Below are 20,422 nucleotides of genomic sequence, written 5' to 3'. Positions count from 1 at the left end.
GTGTGGGGGTGGCGATGGCGATGGCGTACGGATTGGATGGCTGGCTCAAGCTTCAAAACCTCCCCAACCCCCAAGCCAAACCCCAAGCCACAGAGCTTCCCGTCTCTTATTTCTCCATCCTGCCTGCATCCCCGGGCAGGCCCGACATTCTTGCAGGGGTTTTCGGTTTTCGGGATCCGCCTCGATGGGCTGGGTTGTGCGGCGGCCGCTTTGGAAATCATGGATCAACTCCTCTCTCCAGTTCGCACGACGTACTTGCGAGCAAAGACCAACCAAGCATCGCCCGCTGCAGCTGCCACTGCTTCTCCGCCTCCCCAAATCAGCTCCGCCGATGATGTCTTGTCGGTTCTCAAAGGCCAGCCCGACCATGACTCGCTGGTCGCAGTTCTTCGCTTTTTGACCGACCGTCGCGGCCAGCGCGGGTTTGACATTCACATCCCCAGCCCCAGGAGCGCGGCCATCGTCAGCGTGCTGGTCAACGAAACCGTCCCCAACTACTGGCCCGTGCTAAAGGGGCCATCTTTGGTGGAGGAGGAGCAAGAACCCGCGTCTGCTTTGCCCAGAAGCCCCGATGCGCGCCGTCTCGTCGCCTGCCTGCAGAGTGTCGCCGGTATCAACGCGCTACTCTCACGCATCAGAGCTGATGTACAGGAGTCAAGGCTGGGCGAACAGCATGTCAAACGGCCAGGCCCGAATCTGCACCTCGGCGTTTTCCTGGATTTTCTGGCTGCCGTGTTGGACGGAGATGGCTCGCTTCGGCGTTTGTGGCAGTCATCAACAGCTCGTGACGCGCGCGCTACATCAAACAACAACAATAAGTTTCAATCGCAAAGTCTCATCGCCCTGATCACGGGTGGCCGAGTCATATCGACTACCGCAGAGGCACTGGTGGTTGCTGGAGGACAAGATGCTGTTCCTGCCCGCGCGCGCTGGCTGACTGCCGGCGTCGAGTTCAGCAGATGGATAGGGAGGAATGTTGCTACATGGGCAAAACTTCAGCCTGACGACGTTTCCGAGCTTGATTTCTGCTCAGACATCTTTCACCGTTCACTGTCACTGGGATATGCTGGTAAGACTCGATCGTGTTTTTTTTTTTCAGATTCTGCCTCAAAACGAGCTAATAACACCGCTTTTGCCTGCAAGAAACCGTCGTGACCATCGCCATAGATGAGCTTCTGCTATCCAAACAGGTACTACAACGAGCCTTATTCGCAGAGGTCTGTCTCCGTCAACCTCAGGCGTCTAAAAAAGTAATGGCCATCCTTCTCGAGTACCTGGCCCGCAGATTCCTGAGCGGGCTGCAACCTGAAAATTTGGAGCCCGACGCGAGAGTATCCGCTGCGGCAGGCCTCATAAGCGACGTGCTGCGAAATGACGCGGGCCGGATATCTCATCTTGTGAGTTGGTGCACCAGCCCATCCGGCGCCGGGTTGGGCGATGCGATAGGAATAAGGCGTGCCGTCGTTGCAGTATTGGCAAGGGACAAAGAAACGGTAGCTTCAGTCCTAGACCAGAGTTTGAGCCAGTTCGGGGACCAGCTCTACATCAAGCATGCTGCCATCCTGCAGCAGGAAGGTGAGTTGAGAGCAATTCTGCGTTTGCCCTTGTTTTGACGAGAGCTAACCGCAGTCATCATCATCAGCCCATGCCCAGGTGCTCCTTCTCAGTGCTGGCTATGTCGCCAAGTTGGCTCCCCTCAAGCTGAACATGACTCTCCGTTCAGCAAGCTATCTAACGACAATATCGAACCGAATCGCCTCCACTCATGCCAGAGCTCGTTTTCTCGGCATGTGCGTAGGGGAGGCTTTGTCAGCTTTGGTCGACAAGCCAGCCACAAAACTCGACTTCAACATGGACGAATCGAATGTCGAGGAAGCTCAATGGTTCAAGGCGTTGACCAAGACGTCCGACGAGGTGGGACCGGCTGAAGCGCTCCTCCTCTCTAGTCCTCCAGAAACCCCAGCAGAAGAGACACCCAAACTACGTCAGATTGCCAAAACAACGACAAAATCCACGGCCAGGCAGCACAAACCTGCGGCTGTCAAGCACGCCCAAAGAGCAATCATTGAAGAAATCGATTCGTCCGACAATGACGAGGAGGATGACGACTTCCCCGTCATTGACAAGGCGTCAGATAGGGAGGATTCTGACGATGACGCGACCCTGGTTCGAAGGGACAGGCCAAAGCCCCCGGTTTATGTCCGCGACCTCATCACATTCCTACGGGACTCGGAGTCCTACGATAAACAGGCTCTTGGACTTCGGACAGCGCCGGTCCTCATACGCCGAAAAGCCAACTACGGTAGCGAAGTCAGCTCCCATGCCGAAGAGCTTGCTCGGGCCCTCATGGGCGTCCAGAATAAATTCGACATTGAAAACTTTGACGACTTGCACCTTGAAAGCATGGTTGCCCTCGTCGTGGCGCAGCCCAAGCCTATGGCGCCGTGGTTCGCCCGGACCTTTTTCGAAGGCGACTACTCCCTCTCGCAAAGAACTGCTGTACTGGTCACACTCGGCATCTCAGCCAGGCAGCTTGCCGGGATCGAGACCTCGGAGTACCAATCGATATCAAACTTTCCTTCCAAGAGACTCCCCGAGAAGATTGAGCAGCTCTATCTGGACGGATCGCCCGAAACTAGGAAGGACTCGCAGCTCAAGGCGCTCCCGCCCAATGCTCTGGACAGCATCACCCAGTCTCTCACTGCTTCGTTCCTGGGGCCACTAGCCGCGGAGGCAGCTGACGCCAACAGCGGCCCGGACGCCTTGAAACTGCAAACCTTCGCGGCGCGGTACAAGTCGAAACTCAAGGGCGCGAGACCTCGAATACGCGCCATTGCAAACTCGACGGCTGCCCTCCTGGCGACCTGCTTCTTCTTCCCTCTCACAGCGCACTTCCAGTTCGCGCTCCGGTCGTCCAAGCCTGTTGTTCTGAACCCAGCCATGCTTGCGTTGTATCTCCAGACCCTGGGCGTCGTAGTCAATGCTGCCGGCCCATCGACGCTGTCGTTACCCCAGATCACAGCCGAGCTGCTGGACCTGCTCCTTCGCGTAAGGGTCCACGTGCTGGGGGACATTGGCGCCCTAAAAGGGTGGCTTGTTGCCATGTCGGTCTTGCTGGAAGTAAATGAGGAAAACGCGCGCAGGCTGTGCCAAGAGCAGGGGCGTGAGGTGGTGGAATCGAGAGACTGGGTTTCTGGCGTCTTTGAACGAATACGAGGCGAAGATGGTGGCGAAGAAAACGACGTCAAGATGCTAGCCGCCGGCGTTCTCATCAAGCTGGGTGACATGATTGAGAGGTCCCAGGCTCTGTTGCTCGGGGACTTGATTGGATTCAACTAGAAGTCTTGCTCCACGGGGGGGAGGGGGGGGGGAGGAGGGGGATGATCACTCGAGAGCCCCTGGCTTTTTTTTGCTACTGAGCAACGTGTTCAACGCGTGGGTGCCAGCGGAAACAGCCCAAGCCTCTATCGCCAGTTCCTGAAAACGCGACACCGGATGCAACATCGACGCCAAAAGACCTGCCCCATACCAAATAACACTCGGACCAATTCACACTCACTCCTCCTAGTGTTGTTAACAATTCGAGACGGTATACCAAATAAAGCTGATTTGCCGGCCGACCTTGGAGGCTCTTCTACGTGACATCATTTTAGGCCCCTTGGTAACTCTGGCAAGCGCGGGACAGATACCAAGAGGAGACAAGGTGTCGTCGTCTTTCAGCTGCTGTCAATGACGGTCTCCGGTTTCGTCACGCCAGCTCCTCGGATGGGCAGGTTTGACAGACATGCATTTGCGTGATTGAGATGATCTCCGAGGCTCATTGCCAAGCGTCGCAGCTCCCTTTTCACATCACCTACCGAGGCCTGTCCCTGCATCACGAACGGGGAGGGGGCGACGGGCATGGGCGGGAGCATATGGTCCTGGTACGGATCTGGTGTGTGCGCGAGAATGGACGGTTGCGGGGAAGGGGCTCGGGAGGTCGAGGTGGCAAAGTTGGAAACATCTGGCCCTGCCGTCGGCTGAGGTGTCGCATCCTCTGGATCCATGTCGACAAACTCGCTCAGAGAGTAGGGCCGAGGATCCGCATAATCCTGCGGGGTGGCGCGAGACCCGCCGTCTTCCTGGTGCAGAGGTTCCTCGTTATCAGAGGGCTGGTCAGAAAAGTCGCCGAGGGCACCCGAGTACTCCGAGTCGTCTGATACGTAGATGGACGGTTCTCGAATGCTCGTTGGCATGATGTAGAGGGAGGCATGCTTTTCCAGCTCAAACGGATTCGCCGCCCCCATCTCAGAGCCGCTCATGGACGCCACATCCGAGTGTGAGGTTGATGGCCTGGTGTAGTCTGTTCCGGAGTCGGCAAAACTCATGTCGAGATCGATGAGGCTGCCCGTCGATGCGCGGTGATCCATGGTGCTTGTATTCGAAGGGGCCGCTGACTGGTCGAAAGCCACCACTGTCTGATATGGCTCCGTGGGGTGGTGAAGCAACGGTGGTCTTGCCGGCCCAGAAGCCGAAGCTGTGGCGTCATTGTTGAGCGGGAATCTAAACGTTTCCGGGTTTGCCGAGGCAGGGGGCGCTGTGGTGGGAAACTTCCAGTCCTGCGTCCGTCGATTGTTGCTCAAATCAACCGGATCGCTCAAAGGCGGCCTGGTGAATAGCTGCTCGCCAATGTGGTAATCCATAGAGGCACGCGAGTCACCGGCCCGGAGAGTGCCCAAGTCAACAAACTGAGAAAGCTCACTCCCGTGCAGTGACGCATCCAGGTCGATTAAAGACTCTCGCACGTCAGCCGAGGCCGCTGACTGGTCTCGGAGTGGCAGGTCGGAAACGGGTGCTTGAAACGGCAGCCCATAGTATGCTCTTGAATTGTCCTCGTAGTTTGACAAGGTGTTGGGATCAAAAACTTTCTCCAGCGGCGCCTTGACGGAGGGCAGTTGAGCCGGCGGCCGTCTTCTGGCTTTTCCCTTTTGGGGTCTCGAGGTTTCCTCAAAGGCTTGTTGGCTGAAATCGACGTCTGTCCCATAAACGTCGTAGACGTCCTGCGCATCTCCGTTGTGCAAAAGCTGCTGGTCGAAAGCAGCGGTGGTGCTAAAGTTCCACTCGTCGTTGTTGTCTGCGGCGGTGGACGCCCGGTCAGATAAACCTTGAGCACCGCCGGCTGAGAAAAGCGAGCGTCGATCCCCACCCTGAGCTTCCCACAACTTGAAAGCGCGGACGAGGTGGGCCAAGGATGAAGTAGGGTATGCGTCCTCCGTCTTGAAGATGTACTTGTGTCGCTGCACCTGTTCAACGGCAGGACGCTTGGCAGCGTCGTGCTGCATGCAGTATGCAGCAAGGTCCTTTAACCCGGCGGAATACTGGTCGCCATCGAGCCGTGGCGTGTGCTGCTTCAAGTGCGTGCCGAGCCTCGAAAAGTGAATGTTTTCACTGACATTAGGCGGCAGCCCGGAGGCGACCTCGTAGATGAGGGAACCAAAGGCCCAGATGTCGACCTCGGTGCCATATGAAGTCGACTGATCGAACAGCTCCGGTGCCATCCAGTTCGGCGTGCCGATAAAAGTAGTCCGTTTATCAAACTTGGTCTCGATGACACCAGCAACGCCGAAATCGCAGAGTTGGACATGGCCCACCTCGGTGATGAGGACGTTGGCACATTTGATGTCGCGATGGATAATGCCCTGGCCGTGGACCCATCTCAGACCCTCGGCAACTTCGCGCAAAATGGGTATGATCCATTTCTCCTGCAGGCCGCCAGGAGCAGTCGGTCTCATCAGCGTCGCAACACTGCCACCGGCACAGTACTCGGTGATCATCCACATGGATTGCCCCACGGGGAGTGCCTCGATAACATGGTTGATGTTTTTGGCGCCGCTTTCGCTGAGCAACTGCAGGGCATTGATCTCCTTAATGAGGTCGCTGTATGTATCGGCGAGCTTTGGGTTGGCCGTGTCGCTTTCCTCTATGTCGATGATCTTGACGGCGACCAGCTGGCCGGTGATTTGGGAGGATGCCTTGTAGACACGACCGAAACTGCCCTTGCCGATGAGCTCGGAGAGATGGTATCGCGGTATTTCCTGGCCCGACTTGGAGCATACCTCCACAACAGCCTTTTGCATCTTCTTTGCATCTTCAAAGGCCTTTTGACGGGTGATGGAGACAGAGTTCCATCGAGGCACGAGGGCTGCCATGGCTGTGACTGGTGAGCAGGTTGCGGCAAAAAGCCGCAATGGACTAAATACGCGGGTAAAGATTAACCGATTGATGGCATGGCGCGTCGGGCGTACACATGGAATAGCGTCGAAAGCGAATGCGACTATGCAAGCGGGCCACGGCCATGCGAGTTACTCGAGGGGGTGTCAGGGTCCTGGACGTTCCAGTTACTGAGTACCGAGGAGACAATTGTTGGTAAGGAGTGAAGGAAGTCGGTCGGTCGAGTCCAGTGTTGGGAGTTGGTTTGCAGTCTGGACTTTTGGGCTCTGGACTTTTGGGCTCTGGACTTTTGGGCTCTGGACTTTGGGACTCTGGACTCTGGACTCTGTATGAGGAGGACCGGTGCGAGAGATTCCGTCTGGTTTGAAGGGCCCTGATCAGGTTTGAAAGGTTAAGTGGTGGGGCATTCATTGGGGACGTTCAGAACTCAGCAGCTGGTGGTGGCCCCTGGGGCATCCTGGGCCCCAACCTAATCGATTCGATCGCGGCAAGGCGGCAGGCGGCAGGAGGCAGGCAGCAGACGGCAGACGGCAGGCGCAGACGGCACTGAGAACCAAACCAGACAAGTAAGAGAGAGGTAGGAGGCAGGAGGCAGGTACCAGGTACCGGTGGTCATGACGGCATCAAGATTGATTCCGACAAACAGCATCCATCAATCCGACCTGTCTGCGGGAAAATTGTAAACTTCAAAAATGCAATCATCTATGGATACTCCCCGTTCGCTGTCTGGATAAGCAATGCAACATGCAAGGACGTCGCTCCTGGCACCCACCCACTTCTAAATGTCCATCGTTGGCGTCCCGTCTCGACTACGACTGCGACTCTGCTTGCTGTAGATTCACGCCTCGTGCTGCATCATTTGCACCATTTTTTCGTGCATACTCCTCCAGCCCGACTCACAAAGACTTTTGACGGCACCAAGTATTAGTCGCGAGCATTTGACCACAACCTCTTCCACCAGCTCATGTCCGTCAGCTTCTGCTCTCTCCTGGACGCTCCACACAGTCTCCATGGTTGTATCCAGAGGGCTCCGTATTCTCACAAACACGCCATTCTCCAGATTGAAGAACTCATACGTGCTAACCACATCCGAGTCCCACAAGCCGGCTGGGAGTGTATGGACCTTGTCTGTGACTCGATAGTGCTTTGGCGAACCGGCACCGTCGAGGCCACGCCCCTCGGGCAGTTTGGGCTGGTGTTCTGTAGGCCTGCTGATGGCTTCGTACTTTGTCATCAGGGGGTTGGACTGTATAACTAGCGAGTGGTCGTGCAGCAGCTGGATGCCCTTGGCAGGGTTGAGGTTCTCGGGTAAAGCAGTCACATGTCTGAGAGTTGCGGTGGTGTTGAACAAAGCTGGAGACGGCATCATTAACATGAGGCATGTCGACGCCGAACGCTGAGGAAGAAAAGGAGGCTCACAAGACATGTCGCCGCGCGATTCTGGCAATATATGACAGCCGATCGACTTTTTCCTCAGGTTCAGTCGTCGGATCAGAAAATCGAAGGAAAGTCGGCCGGCAATGGGTTGAGTCGCTACGAAGACTTTCGTGCCAGGCACCAGGCACCAGACCTACTTACCTACCTGGTAGGTACCTACCTACCTAGGTAGGTATCTCCTAATAATAATAATAATAACGGGCAGTTGACCCGTGCCTTGTATGGACCAGACCAGACCAGACCAGACCAGACCAGACCTTAGCAGGTAGGAACCGAGGGTACAGGTCAACCGACCTATGTCCCCCCCTAGTCATTCGACCCCCCCATAATAACTTAACTGACCTGACCATTGCTGTGGGCTACACTCTTAATATAATTGGTTTATTAGGGAATAGTGGGCCAGGTCACTTTATATAGAAAACTATATAGAGAAGTACTTTCTCTGATATTTTACTAGGTTCTTAGGTAGGGGTACCTAGTAAAAGAAATTAAAGAAGTCACTTTCTTTAGAAAATATAAGAAGAAGTACTTTCTCTGCTGTTTTATTAGGTTCTTACGTAAGAGTACCTAATAAGAATATTGAAGAAGTCACTTTCTATAGAAATATATATATATAAAGGTACCTCTCTTTCTATCCCTAGTACCTACCTAGGTAGGTAGGTACCTAGGTAGGTAGGTACTAGGTACTTAGTAGAAATATAAGAAGTCACTTTATATAGAAAAATATATATAAAGGTACTTTTTCTACGTATAGTACCTAAGGACCTAGGTACCTACCTAATAAAAGAAAGGAAGTCACTCACTATAGAAAAATATATATAAAAATACTTACAGTCTAGTGGCTACTATAGATTAAAGGATCTACTACTATTTATTAGCGTATCTCTATATTAGGAAAGAGCATTGGTCAGGTCTGTTAAGTTATTATGGGGGGGTCGAATGACTAGGGGGGGGCATAGGTCGGTTGATATGTAGTCTCGTAGGAACCTGCCTTCTACAGGCAAGTTGCACCTGTTGGTTTCACCAAGGGGTACCCAGTTGTACGTAGGGTTGCGCGCGTGGTATCAAGTACCGTAAGGTCACCGGTCAAAGGTATGATTACTTCTTTGATTATGACTATCTAACTAAGAGGGAAGAAAGGAAGTAAAAGAGGAATTACACGATATGGCCTTTTTGTGCGTGCCGTTATTACGTGCATCGGCGCAGTCGGGCCGGGCTGCCCGCGTGCCCTACCGGGCTTAGGGGTAAAGGGGCAAAAGGGGCCAAAGTGGCCACATCGTGCGCATCAGGTGTGCGCGGCACATCCATCGCAATATGCCCAATTAGTGCCCAATTAGGCACCTTACGATAGCGATTCCGACACTGGCAGCTTCTCTCTTTATAGAAGCAAATATCGGAATCGCTAGGATGTAAGGCGCACATATAGAAAGAAAAGTGCGGCGCGGTCTCGGCAGGTTGTGCCGCCGATAACGCCGTCGCGCCGCGCGGCCGGCTTGTACAGGCTCATACCGTATAGCCGGTATGTTGAATATCGCAGCCAAAATAAAGGGGCAGAAAAGGGGCAGTATTGCACACAACATTGAACATAGGAAAATCCACACACTTGCCACCCATAACATCACTAATACCTTCCAAATGTAGTCAGACATTGACCGGCCTCTTTACCCACCCTTCCACACGTATAACAGCCTGATTTCGGTCGATAAAGGTCTTAAGGGCTTTGTTAGGCATTCCCTTAGTTATTGCGTCGGCGAGATTATTATTCCTATTGATCCAACGGATCTTATAAATCTCCCGGCGCTTATATGACTATCGTAGGGCTATAATATCTATTATGAGCCTTTTTTCCTTAGTAGTACCTAGCTTAATAAGGCATTCGTATAGCGAAAACGAATCTGTATATACAACCGTAGGGATCTTCGGCAATCCTAGCCTGCTGGTAATTATATTGAGGGTCGTGCCTATCGCGTATGCGATATCGACCCCTTGCACTATACTATACAGCTCCGAAGCGAGTATGCTGCGTATTACCCGCTTGCTCTTTATAGAGCTATAAGTAATAATGTTACTGGTCAGCTGGAAGGCATTATCCGTAGTATCTGCCTCATTCCCTAGCATAATTACGTAACTAATCTGGGAGCTTAAATCTTTATTATTGGCAAAGGATCCGTCAACAAATACAAAGAGTTTGGCTATAGTAAGGGCCAGATTGATATACCGTAAGCCACGATCCTGGTTGTTACGCTGCTATTGAAGGCGTTTATTTAACCTCGCGATATCTTTAGGGTCAGGTTGCTAGTATTGTGCTGCGATAGATAGGTCAAAAGATGCCTCGGGCTGGCAGACCGTAGCTATGTAAGCACCGCGAGCGCGTTGCTTGATATAATTACGCTGGGCCGTGGGCGCATTCTTGTCGATGGTCGTGATCTTTATGCTTTGACCTTTTTGGTATAACGTCATTGTGCCGTCGGTAGTAACTATTAGCACGCATCCGTTGAATATTAGGGGTATAGTTGGTGATAGCCTCGTCTTAGGCTTGGCATTAAAGCCTGCCTTAGTAAGCTCTAATTCTTCCCGTTAGAAGAAGGCATTATTACTTAGGCTAAGGGTATCGTCAGTCTGTATACCCACAATACCGAAGTATGTGCTAGTATCGCTAGCATGGTTAGTATCATTAGTGCGGTTATTACCGGCGGATATTAGCAAATAGGGGTCATAGGTTGAAGTGGTTATGCCCAACTTCTCACGATGGTGCCGGAAGTATGTCGCCCACTAGTGGGTGCCTGCTTTAGCTATTCCGTATAGTGGCTTTACCACTTCTATGATTGTATTATCGGGGTATTGATGTGCTATTTGCTTAGGTAGCTTAGCGATAATTGAATGATTGAGGGTTATAGAAGATTGCACGTAAGCCTGCGTAATATCACGTATCTAAAGGAATAGGCCGTGAGAATGTTGTAGTGATGGAGCTATTAATATTAGTAGCCTTTGACTCGCCCGTTAAATTATAGGGGATTGAGTCAATATCAATTGCTTTTCGTTATCACTATGACCTTATATTATAAGCCTAGACTTCTCGTACGGTATATCCGTGCCTTTGCCCTTGATTTCTCGTACTATATGTGAGTTAAATAGGCGTTAGGCTCCATATTAATCGATATTAAAGGTAATAAATTAGAATATATTACGGGCTTATAATGCTTTAATTTCTGTACGGTCCGACTGCTCAAAAGGGTCTCTAGGGGTCGTGATCTTGCCTTCCCGGCGTAATTAGCTAGTAAGCTGTAGGTCGGCTTGCTTTTTAGCGGTTAGGAAAGAGGTGTTAATAACGGTATTAGAAGCGATAGCATTAACGAGGGCCTCTTTTTGGTCCTCATTAATTATAATATTGGATACCACCCTTGCTAGTGATACTGGCCTGACTTAATTAGGGCTAGTGGCTAGCGATAGATATGTCGCGGCTGCAGGTGCGGCTGCAGCTGGTATCCTGACTTTTATCTTGCCGGGACGGGCCGGGCCTTTGGTATAGACGATATCTTCGGGATCGTCTATATCGGGGTTGTTATTGCAATTCTCAAGGTCACTATAAAAGCAGAGCCTTACTAGCTAGCTAGATGGCACAAGACTGTCTGCGACCTGTGAACTAATCTTAGTATAAATACTAGATTTTTCACCAAGTCCTAAGACTATACAAGTGCTATAAAGCAGGGCAAGTGTAAAGGCAAGGCAAATATAAGATAACCAGAAACGCAGGGAAGGTGGAAGTTAAGAGGCATGTAGTGCATTAACAGACTCGATTGTGCTACCCTTCTACTATCTAGAAAGAAGGGGAAAAGCTATCCTATATATATACGAAGGAGGGGTGGGCCCAGGCATTCAGGGTAGCCAGTAAGAAGGCTCCCCGTAATGCTCGCTATAATACGTCAGCAACCCCGCTATATCCGGCCTTTCCAACCACCCTAACCACCGCACTAGTAATTAGTCACCGCACTAGTAACTAGCCACCACGCTAGTGACTAACCACCACACTAGTGGACTAGCCACCACGCTAGTAGGCCACCACGCTAATTTAGCAATGCCACACCACGCTAGTAGGCCGCCACCACGCTAGTGACTAACCACCACACTAGTGGACTAGCCACCACGCTAGTAGGCCACCACGCTAATTTAGCAATGCCACACCACGCTAGTAGGCCGCCACCACGCTAGTAGGCAACCACGCTAATTTAGCAATGCCACACCTTTTCAATAAGGCCTACCTTACTTGATATACAGTAAATAATCCACTGAAAATCCTTAAGGTAAAAGGCAAAGGCCTGGGTTGGTAAGAATACCGTAAGTCTAAGAGACGGTATAAGGGCCAGAAGGTTAGTAGACCAATAGGGCATTAGACCAGCAGCCTAGTAGGCTACTATAGGATTTTAACACCCCCTCTGATTAGCTACTGTAGTAGCAAGCTAATCGTGTAAAGGATAGGGAAAGAAAATGCAGTAAAAAGTGCTAAGGAAAAACATAAGAAAAACCTTAGTAAAAGTATGTTAGTATAAGTTAGCAGGCCCTAAGGCCTAGTAACTCGCGGAACCTAGTAAATTTAGGGCCCGGCAGTGGCTTGGTAAGACCGTCAGCAGGCATACTATTAGTAGGTAAATAGGTAATTTTAACCAAGCCCAGCTGGGCTTGCTCTCTAATATACCGGAATTTTAATAGCGTATGCTTAGTGCGAGCGTGCTGATTAGGGTCGTTAGAATTCGAAATGGAGCCCTGGTTATCGCAGTATAGCGGTATAGGGCGTATAATATCAATTTCCAGCTCCTTACAAAGGTTAGAAAGCCACTGTACTTCACGGATAGTCTCAAGTAATGCATCAGATTCAGCTTCTAAAGTAGATAGCACTACTAAAGAGGCTTGCTTAGAACGCCAGCTAATAGGACCACTATTAATAGTAGTTAAAAAGCCTCCAGTAGATTTAGAGGTTTCTTTACAGCCAGCAAAATCGCTATCAGAATAAGCGGTTATAATAGGCTGTTGGTTGCTTTTAGTAGTACTAAAGCAAATAGCTAGGTTCTCAGTGCCTTTAAGGTAGCTAAAGCTTCCTTTCGCAGCATTTAGATGCATATTTATTGCAATTCTCAAGGTCACTATAAAAGCAGAGCCTTACTAGCTAGCTAGATGGCACGAGACTGTCTGCGACCTGTGAACTAATCTTAGTATAATACTAGATTTTTCACCAAGTCCTAAGACTATACAAGTGCTATAAAGCAAGGCAAGTGTAAAGGCAAGGCAAATATAAGATAACCAGAAAACGCAGGGAAGGTAAGAAGTTAAGAGGCATATAGTGCATTAACAGACTCGATTGTGCTGCCCTTCTACTATCTAGAAAGAAGGGGAAAAGCTATCCTATATATACACGAAGGAGGGGTGGGCCCAGGCATCCAAGGTAGCCAGTAAGAAAGCTCCCCATAATGCTTGCTATGCCACATATATAATACGTCAGCAGCCCCACTATATCCAGCCTTTCCAACCACCCTAACCACCGCACTAGTAATTAGCCACCACGCTAGTGACTAACCACCACGCTAGTGACTACCCACCACACTAGTGGACTAGCCACCACACTAGTAGGCCCACCACGCTAATTTAGCAATGCCACACCTTTTTTAATAAGGCCTACCTTACTTGATATACAGTAAATAATCCACTGAAAATCCTAAGGTAAAAGGCAAAGGCCTAAGGTTGGTAAGACTACCGTAAGTCCAAGAGGCGGTATAATGGTCAGAAGGTTAGTAGGCCAGTAGGGCATTAGGCCAGCAGCCTAGTAGGCTACTATAGGATTTTAACACCCCCTCTGATTAGCTACTGTAGTATCAAGCTAATCGTATAAAGGATAGGGAAAGAAAATGCAATAAAGGTCCTAAGGAAAAACATAGGAAAAACCTTAGTAAGTTAGTATAAGTTAGCAGGCCCTAAGACCTAGTAACTCGCGGAACCTAGTAAATTTAGGGCCCGGCAGTGGCTTTGTAAGACCGTCAGCAGGCATACTATTAGTAGGTAAGTAGGTAATTTTAACCAAGCCCAGCTGTGCTTGCTCCCTAATATACCGGAATTTTAATAGTGTATGCTTAGTGCGAGCATGCTGGTTAGGGTCATTAGAATTCGAAATAGAGCCCTGATTATCGCAGTATAACGGTATAGGGCGTAAAATATCGATTTCCAGCTCCTTACAAAGGTTAGAAAGCCACTGTACCTCACGGATAGTCTCAAGTAATGCATCAGATTCAGCTTCTAAAGTAGATAATACTACTAAAGAGGCTCGCTTGGAACGCCAGCTAATAGGACCACTATTAATAGTAGTTAAGAAGCCTCCAGTAGATTTAGAGGTTTCTTTATAGCCAGCAAAATCGCTATCAGAATAAGCGGTTATAATAGGCTGTTGATTGCTTTTAGTAAAGCAAATAGCTAGGTTCTCAGTGCCTTTAAGGTAGCTAAAGCTGCCTTTCGCAGCATTTAAATGCACATTAGTTGCCTTAGACATAAACCGAGAAAGGTATTGGGTAGGAAATGCTAGGTCGGGCCTAGTCATCATCATAAGCCACATTATAGTGCCAGTAAGGCTCTGATAAAGGCTCTGATCAGTAGGGCTAAGGTCTTTTCCACTAGATTCATTTAGAATCCCTAGTTGAAGTGGAATTAGCTGAGGTTTAGTATCCTGTAGACCGAATTTAGCTAGGACCTCTGCTATAAATTGGGCTTGGTGTAGCCATAATAGACCTTCCTTCCTATTTCGTATAATCTGTACGCTTAGGAAGAAGGAAGCCGGACCGCGGTCTTCTATAGCATAGACCTTATGGAATTTCCTTTTTAGCTGGTTAATATAAGTTATATTTGGACCAACTAATAGGCAATCGTCAATATAGGTGACGATAAAAGTGCTGGTTTGCTTATTATAAAAGACGGCAGCATCAGAAGCTAAAGGTAAAAAACCTTCACTAGAAATCAGGTCTTTTAGCCGGTGTTGCCATTTGCGGGGTGCTTGTTTTAGCCCGTATAGGGCCTTCTTTAGCAAGATAGCTTGCTTAATAGAAGGGTTAAATCCAGCTTCTTTAAGCAAAGTTAGTAGCCGTTGGCGCTGTATATTAGACCAAAGCTTGTTATCAGTTAGTAAACTTTCCGTAAATTCAAGGAATCCATCAGGAATATCCATATAAATAGTCTCAGAAAGTTCGCTATTTAGAAAGGCGCCTATAAAGTCTTCTGACTTAGGAAGGTAATCCACGGTGGCATTAGTATTAGTAATATCATCCGGGGTAGCATTAGTAATGCTAGTAAAATTAGTAGGGTCCGGCATGCTTTCTAGGTCATCCGGTATAGCATTAGTGCTAGTAATGCTAGTAAGGTTAGCAGAGTTAGTAGGGTCAGGAATGCTTTCTAGGTCATCCAGTAAAATAGCAGGTTCTTTACTGCTAAATACCCCCTCTGAACCTGTATTTTGCCCTTTGTGAAAGTCTCCTTCTAGGCCACTAGAAATAGGGCCTATACCTTCATTTTGATGGATAAAGGTAATAAAGGTTGTTTTAGTAACAACCTTCTTCTTTAGAAGGTAGACAAGGTAGGTATTAGCATAGGTCTTTTTAAGTAGCTGAATACCTATATGCCCTAGCCGTACATGCCAAATGCCGGCTAATTGTAATAGCTTCTGATATTCTGTATCAGCAGCTATAAGGGCAGGAGTAGGGCTAGTAGCCACTACAGGATTTTCGCTAGTCGTAATAGCGGGATTTTCGCTAGTCGTAATAGCGGGATTTTCGCTAGTCGTAATAGCGGGAGAGTTAGTAGTAGGGCTGGTAGCCTCTACAGGGTCTTCGCTAGTTGTGGTAGCGGGCTGGTTAGTAGTAGGGCTAGTAGCCTCTACAGGTTCCTTACTAGTCGCAGTAGTAGGAACGGGGGTAATAGTAGTATCCTCAGGATTACTATAATCAGCAGGGTTAGTAGGGCTAGGGACCTCTACTGATATACTATTAGTAATAGTATAATGGCTGCAAGGTTGATGCAGTAGTGATGTGTCTATTCCTTTCTGTAGAAGGAAAAAGCCGTATTTTTCAAAATTAAAAATGCCGATGCATTTACGGCTTGCTGACCAAAGCTGATTTCTAATTAGTACCCCTTTAGCGGCATAGTGCTTTACACCGCTAATAATGTTAATATCCAAGGTAGGAATATATAGTGCATTCTTGAGCTCTATAATACCCCATTTGGTGGGATTAACGCCCTGTAGCACAGTAAATCGTGCTGTGCCCCAACCAGTAGGGGAAATAGGGCTACCACCAGTAGTAATTACCGGCTTATCATCCTTCTCAAAATAGTGAAAAGTGGTGAAATACTTCTTATCATTTACAATATGATAAGTAGAGCCTATATCGTAAAGGAGGGCATCCTTAGGGGTCCTACCGCCTGATTTAGCACTATAGCTTATATCAGTGGATATAGTGGTAGAAGAAGAGGAATAGGATATATTAGTATCCTGGGTATTATAATTGCCTATAATAAAGGACTCAATATTTTGCTGTTTGCTGCTATTATTATAGTCCTGTTCCTTCTTCTTTTGCTGCTTCTTTTTCCTATTATTAGTAGAATTATTCTTGCTATTATTAGTAGAAGCGGCATTAATAGTAGTAGGGCTAGTAGCCTCTACAGGGTCCTTGCTAGTCGTAATAGCAGAAGGTTGGATAGTAGGGCTAGTAGCCTCTACAGGGTCCTTGCTAGTCGTAATAGCAGAAGGTTGGATAGTAGGGCTAATAGCCTCTACAGGGTCTTTACTGTTCATATTAGTAGGACCGGAGATAGTAGGGCTAGTAGCCTCTACTAGTTCCTTGCTAATTGTAATAGTAGGAACGTTACTATTTTGCCTACTAACTAAGCCTTGTATAAGGGTAGTTAGGGTATTCATCTGGGACTTTATATAGTCCATATCTAGCTGTAGTCGTGCAGTAAGATGAGCTTTAGAGTTGGAATCCAAAGTGGCCTTATAAGTGGAAGGCCTAGACTGTGCCATTATAGTGGTTAAAAGTCGTTAAAAATGGTGCCAATAGCTGTAGGAACAGATGAATAACCAGCTAAATAGCTGGCAAAATAGTCGAGCAATTAGCTGGACAGCTAGTAAATATAGTGGCTAGTAGCCTACTATAAAAGGTAACCGCAGAATATAGCGGTAGGTCTCAGTATAAAAGCACAAATGCCGTAGGCGTTGTGCAAGTCCAGAATATAGCGTTAGTATTTAAGGTGCTTATGTGGTGCCGTAATATAAAGGTGCCGTAAGTGCCGTAGGTGCCGTAGGTGCCGTAGGTGCCGTAGGTGACGTAGGTGCTATAGGTGCCGTAATATAAAAGGTGCCGTAAGTGCCGTACCAAAAGTGCTATAAGTGGAAGAGTATAACAGGTGCCGTATAGTGCAGTAGGTGTCGTGCACTAGGTGCAAAGGTGTTATACAGTGGTATAGTGTGGTAGATATCACACTATAAAATCCGTAGGTGCCGTAGGTTACTCCGAAAATAACGTAAGGTTACGCTAAAAGTGCCGTAAGGTTACGCCGTAAGTTGCCGTAGGGGTACGCCGTTGATTGCCGCAGGGTAATGCCGTAGGTAACAAAGGGTAAGCCAAAGGTGATAAGGGTAAGCCAAGGATACCAAAGGATAGCTATATTAGTAGTACTAATAAGCAAGAGAGACTAAGGGGTGAACACAAAAGAGGTAGGGTAAAAACAAAGAAGTAAAAACCCGGGCTCATAACCTATTGCAATTCTCAAGGTCACTATAAAAGCAGAGCCTTACTAGCTAGCTAGATGGCACGAGACTGTCTGCGACCTGTGAACTAATCTTAGTATAATACTAGATTTTTCACCAAGTCCTAAGACTATACAAGTGCTATAAAGCAAGGCAAGTGTAAAGGCAAGGCAAATATAAGATAACCAGAAAACGCAGGGAAGGTAAGAAGTTAAGAGGCATATAGTGCATTAACAGACTCGATTGTGCTGCCCTTCTACTATCTAGAAAGAAGGGGAAAAGCTATCCTATATATACACGAAGGAGGGGTGGGCCCAGGCATCCAAGGTAGCCAGTAAGAAAGCTCCCCATAATGCTTGCTATGCCACATATATAATACGTCAGCAGCCCCACTATATCCAGCCTTTCCAACCACCCTAACCACCGCACTAGTAATTAGCCACCACGCTAGTGACTAACCACCACGCTAGTGACTACCCACCACACTAGTGGACTAGCCACCACACTAGTAGGCCCACCACGCTAATTTAGCAATGCCACACCTTTTTTAATAAGGCCTACCTTACTTGATATACAGTAAATAATCCACTGAAAATCCTAAGGTAAAAGGCAAAGGCCTAAGGTTGGTAAGACTACCGTAAGTCCAAGAGGCGGTATAATGGTCAGAAGGTTAGTAGGCCAGTAGGGCATTAGGCCAGCAGCCTAGTAGGCTACTATAGGATTTTAACAATATTAGTTGCCTTGGATATAAACCGAGAAAGGTATTGGGTAGGGAATGCTAGGTCGGGTCTAGTCATCATCATAAGCCACATTATAATGCCAGTAAGGCTCTGATAAAGGCTTTGATCAGTGGGGCTAAGATCTTTTCCACTAAATTCATTTAGAATCCCTGGTTGAAGTGGAATAAGCTGAGGTTTAGTATCCTGTAAGCCGAATTTAGCTAGAACTTCTGCTATAAATTGGGCTTGGTGTAGCCACAATAGACCTTCCTTCCTATTTCGTATAATCTGTACACCTAGGAAGAAGGAAGCCGGACCGCGGTCTTCTATAGTATAGACCTTATGGAATTTCCTTTTTAGCTGGTTAATATAAGTTATATTTGGACCAACTAATAGGCAATCGTCAACATAAGTGACGATAAAGGTGCTGGTTTGCTTATTATAAAAGACGGCAGCATCAGAGGCTAAAGGTAAGAAGCCTTCACTAGAAATCAGGTCTTTTAGCCGGTGTTGCCATTTGCGGGGTGCTTGTTTTAGCCCGTATAGGGCCTTCTTTAGTAAAATAGCTTGCTTAACAGAGGGATGAAAGCCGGCTTCTTTAAGTAAAGTTAGTAACCGTTGGCGCTGTATATTAGACCAAAGCTGATTTTTAATTAATACCCCTTTAGCGGCATAGTGCTTTACACCGCTAATAATATTAATATCCAAGGTAGGAATATATAGGGCATTCTTGAGCTCTATAATACCCCATTTGGTGGGATTAACGCCCTGTAGCACAGTAAATCGTGCCGTGCCCCAACTAGTAGGGGAAATAGGGCCACCACCAGTAGTAATAACAGGCTTATCATCCTTCTCAAAGTGGTGAAAAGTGGTGAAATGCTTCTTATCATTAACAATATGACAAGTGGAGCCTGTATCGTAAAGAAGGGCATCCTTCGGGGTCCTACCGCCTAATTTAGCACTATAGCTTATAGCTAAGGGCTGGTTATCAGTGGATATAGTGGTAGAAGAAGAGGAATAGGATATATTAGTATCCTGGGTATTATAGTTGCCTATAATAAAGGCCTCAACATCTTGCTGATTATTGCTGGAGTCTTGTTTCTTCTTCTGTTGCTGCTTCTTTTTCTTATTATTAGTAGAATTATTCTTGCTATTATTAGTAGAAGCGGCATTAGCATTAGTAGGGCTAGTAGCCTCTACAGGGTCCTTGCTGTTCATATTAGTAGGACCGGAGATAGTAGGGCTAGTAGCCTCTACTAGTTCCTTGCTAATTATAATAGTAGGAACGTTACTATTTCGCCTACTAACTAAGCCTTGTATAAGGATAGTTAGGGTGTTCATCTGGGACTTTATATAGTCCATATCTAGCTGTAGTTGTACAGTAAGATCAGCTTTAGAGTCGGAATCCAAAGTGGCCTTATAAGTGGAAGGCCTAGACTGTGCCATTATAGTGGTTAAAAGTCGTTAAAAATGGTGCCAATAGCTGTAGGAACAGATGAATAACCAGCTAAATAGCTAGCAAAATAGTCGAATCGAATAACTGGTAAAATAGCCAGTAAATATAGTGGCTAGTAGCCTACTATAAAAGGTAACCGCAGAATATAGCGGTAGGTCTCAGTATAAAAGCACAGATGCCGTAGGCGTTGTGCAAGTCCGTACTATAGCGTTGGTGTTTAAGGTGCTTATAGGTGCCGTAATATAAAGGTGCCGTAAGTGCCGTAGGTGCCGTAGGTGCCGTGGGTGCCGTAAGTGCCGTAATATAAAAGGTGCCGTAAGTACCGTACCAAAAGTGCTATAAGTGGGAGAGTATAACAGGTGCCGTACAGTGCAGTAGATAACGTGCACTAGGTGTAAAGGTGTTATACAGTGGTATAGTGTAGTAGATATCACACTATAAAATCCGTAGGTGCCGTAGGTTACTCCAAAAATAACGTAAGGTTACGCTAAAAGTGCCGTAAGGTTACGCCGTAAGTTGCCGTTAGGTACGCCGTTGATTGCCGCAGGGTAATGCCGTAGGTAACAAAGGGTAAGCCAAAGGTAATAAGGGTAAGCCAAGGATACCAAAGGATAGCTATATTAGTAGTACTAATAAGCAAGAGAGACTAAAGGGTGAACACAAAAGAGGTAGGGTAAAAACAAAGAAGTAAAAACCCGGGCTCATAACCTATTGCAATTCTCAAGGTCACTATAAAAGCAGAGCCTTACTAGCTAGCTAGATGGCACAAGACTGTCTGCGACCTGTGAACTAATCTTAGTATAAATACTAGATTTTTCACCAAGT

The 20,422-nt window shown here is 47.9% G+C and overlaps 3 protein-coding genes across 3 annotated transcripts; 1 reads left to right on the top strand and 2 right to left on the bottom strand.

The window, feature by feature from the left end:
• Positions 1-219: 219 nt before the first annotated feature.
• Positions 220-3,339, top strand: UV8b_02044 (uncharacterized protein; the record flags this gene model as incomplete). Its single annotated transcript, XM_043139542.1, has 3 exons — positions 220-1,069; positions 1,144-1,575; positions 1,643-3,339. 3 exons carry the CDS (start codon positions 220-222, stop codon positions 3,337-3,339), a joined length of 2,979 nt encoding a protein of 992 aa, XP_042995476.1.
• A 377-nt stretch (positions 3,340-3,716) lies between these two features.
• On the bottom strand, positions 3,717-6,188 carry UV8b_02043 (uncharacterized protein; the record flags this gene model as incomplete). The annotated part of the gene is made up of 1 exon (XM_043139541.1): positions 3,717-6,188. One exon carries the CDS (start codon positions 6,186-6,188, stop codon positions 3,717-3,719), a length of 2,472 nt encoding a protein of 823 aa, XP_042995475.1.
• Positions 6,189-7,048: 860 nt separating this feature from the next.
• UV8b_02042 (uncharacterized protein) lies at positions 7,049-7,636 on the bottom strand (the record flags this gene model as incomplete). The annotated part of the gene is made up of 2 exons (XM_043139540.1): positions 7,049-7,563; positions 7,630-7,636. 2 exons carry the CDS (start codon positions 7,634-7,636, stop codon positions 7,049-7,051), a joined length of 522 nt encoding a protein of 173 aa, XP_042995474.1.
• Between the last annotated feature and the right edge of the window lie 12,786 nt (positions 7,637-20,422).

This window comes from Ustilaginoidea virens, chromosome 2 (genome assembly GCF_000687475.1).
Source record: "Ustilaginoidea virens chromosome 2, complete sequence".
Classification (NCBI taxonomy): domain Eukaryota; kingdom Fungi; phylum Ascomycota; class Sordariomycetes; order Hypocreales; family Clavicipitaceae; genus Ustilaginoidea; species Ustilaginoidea virens.
This window is presented reverse-complemented; position numbering and strand designations above follow the sequence as displayed.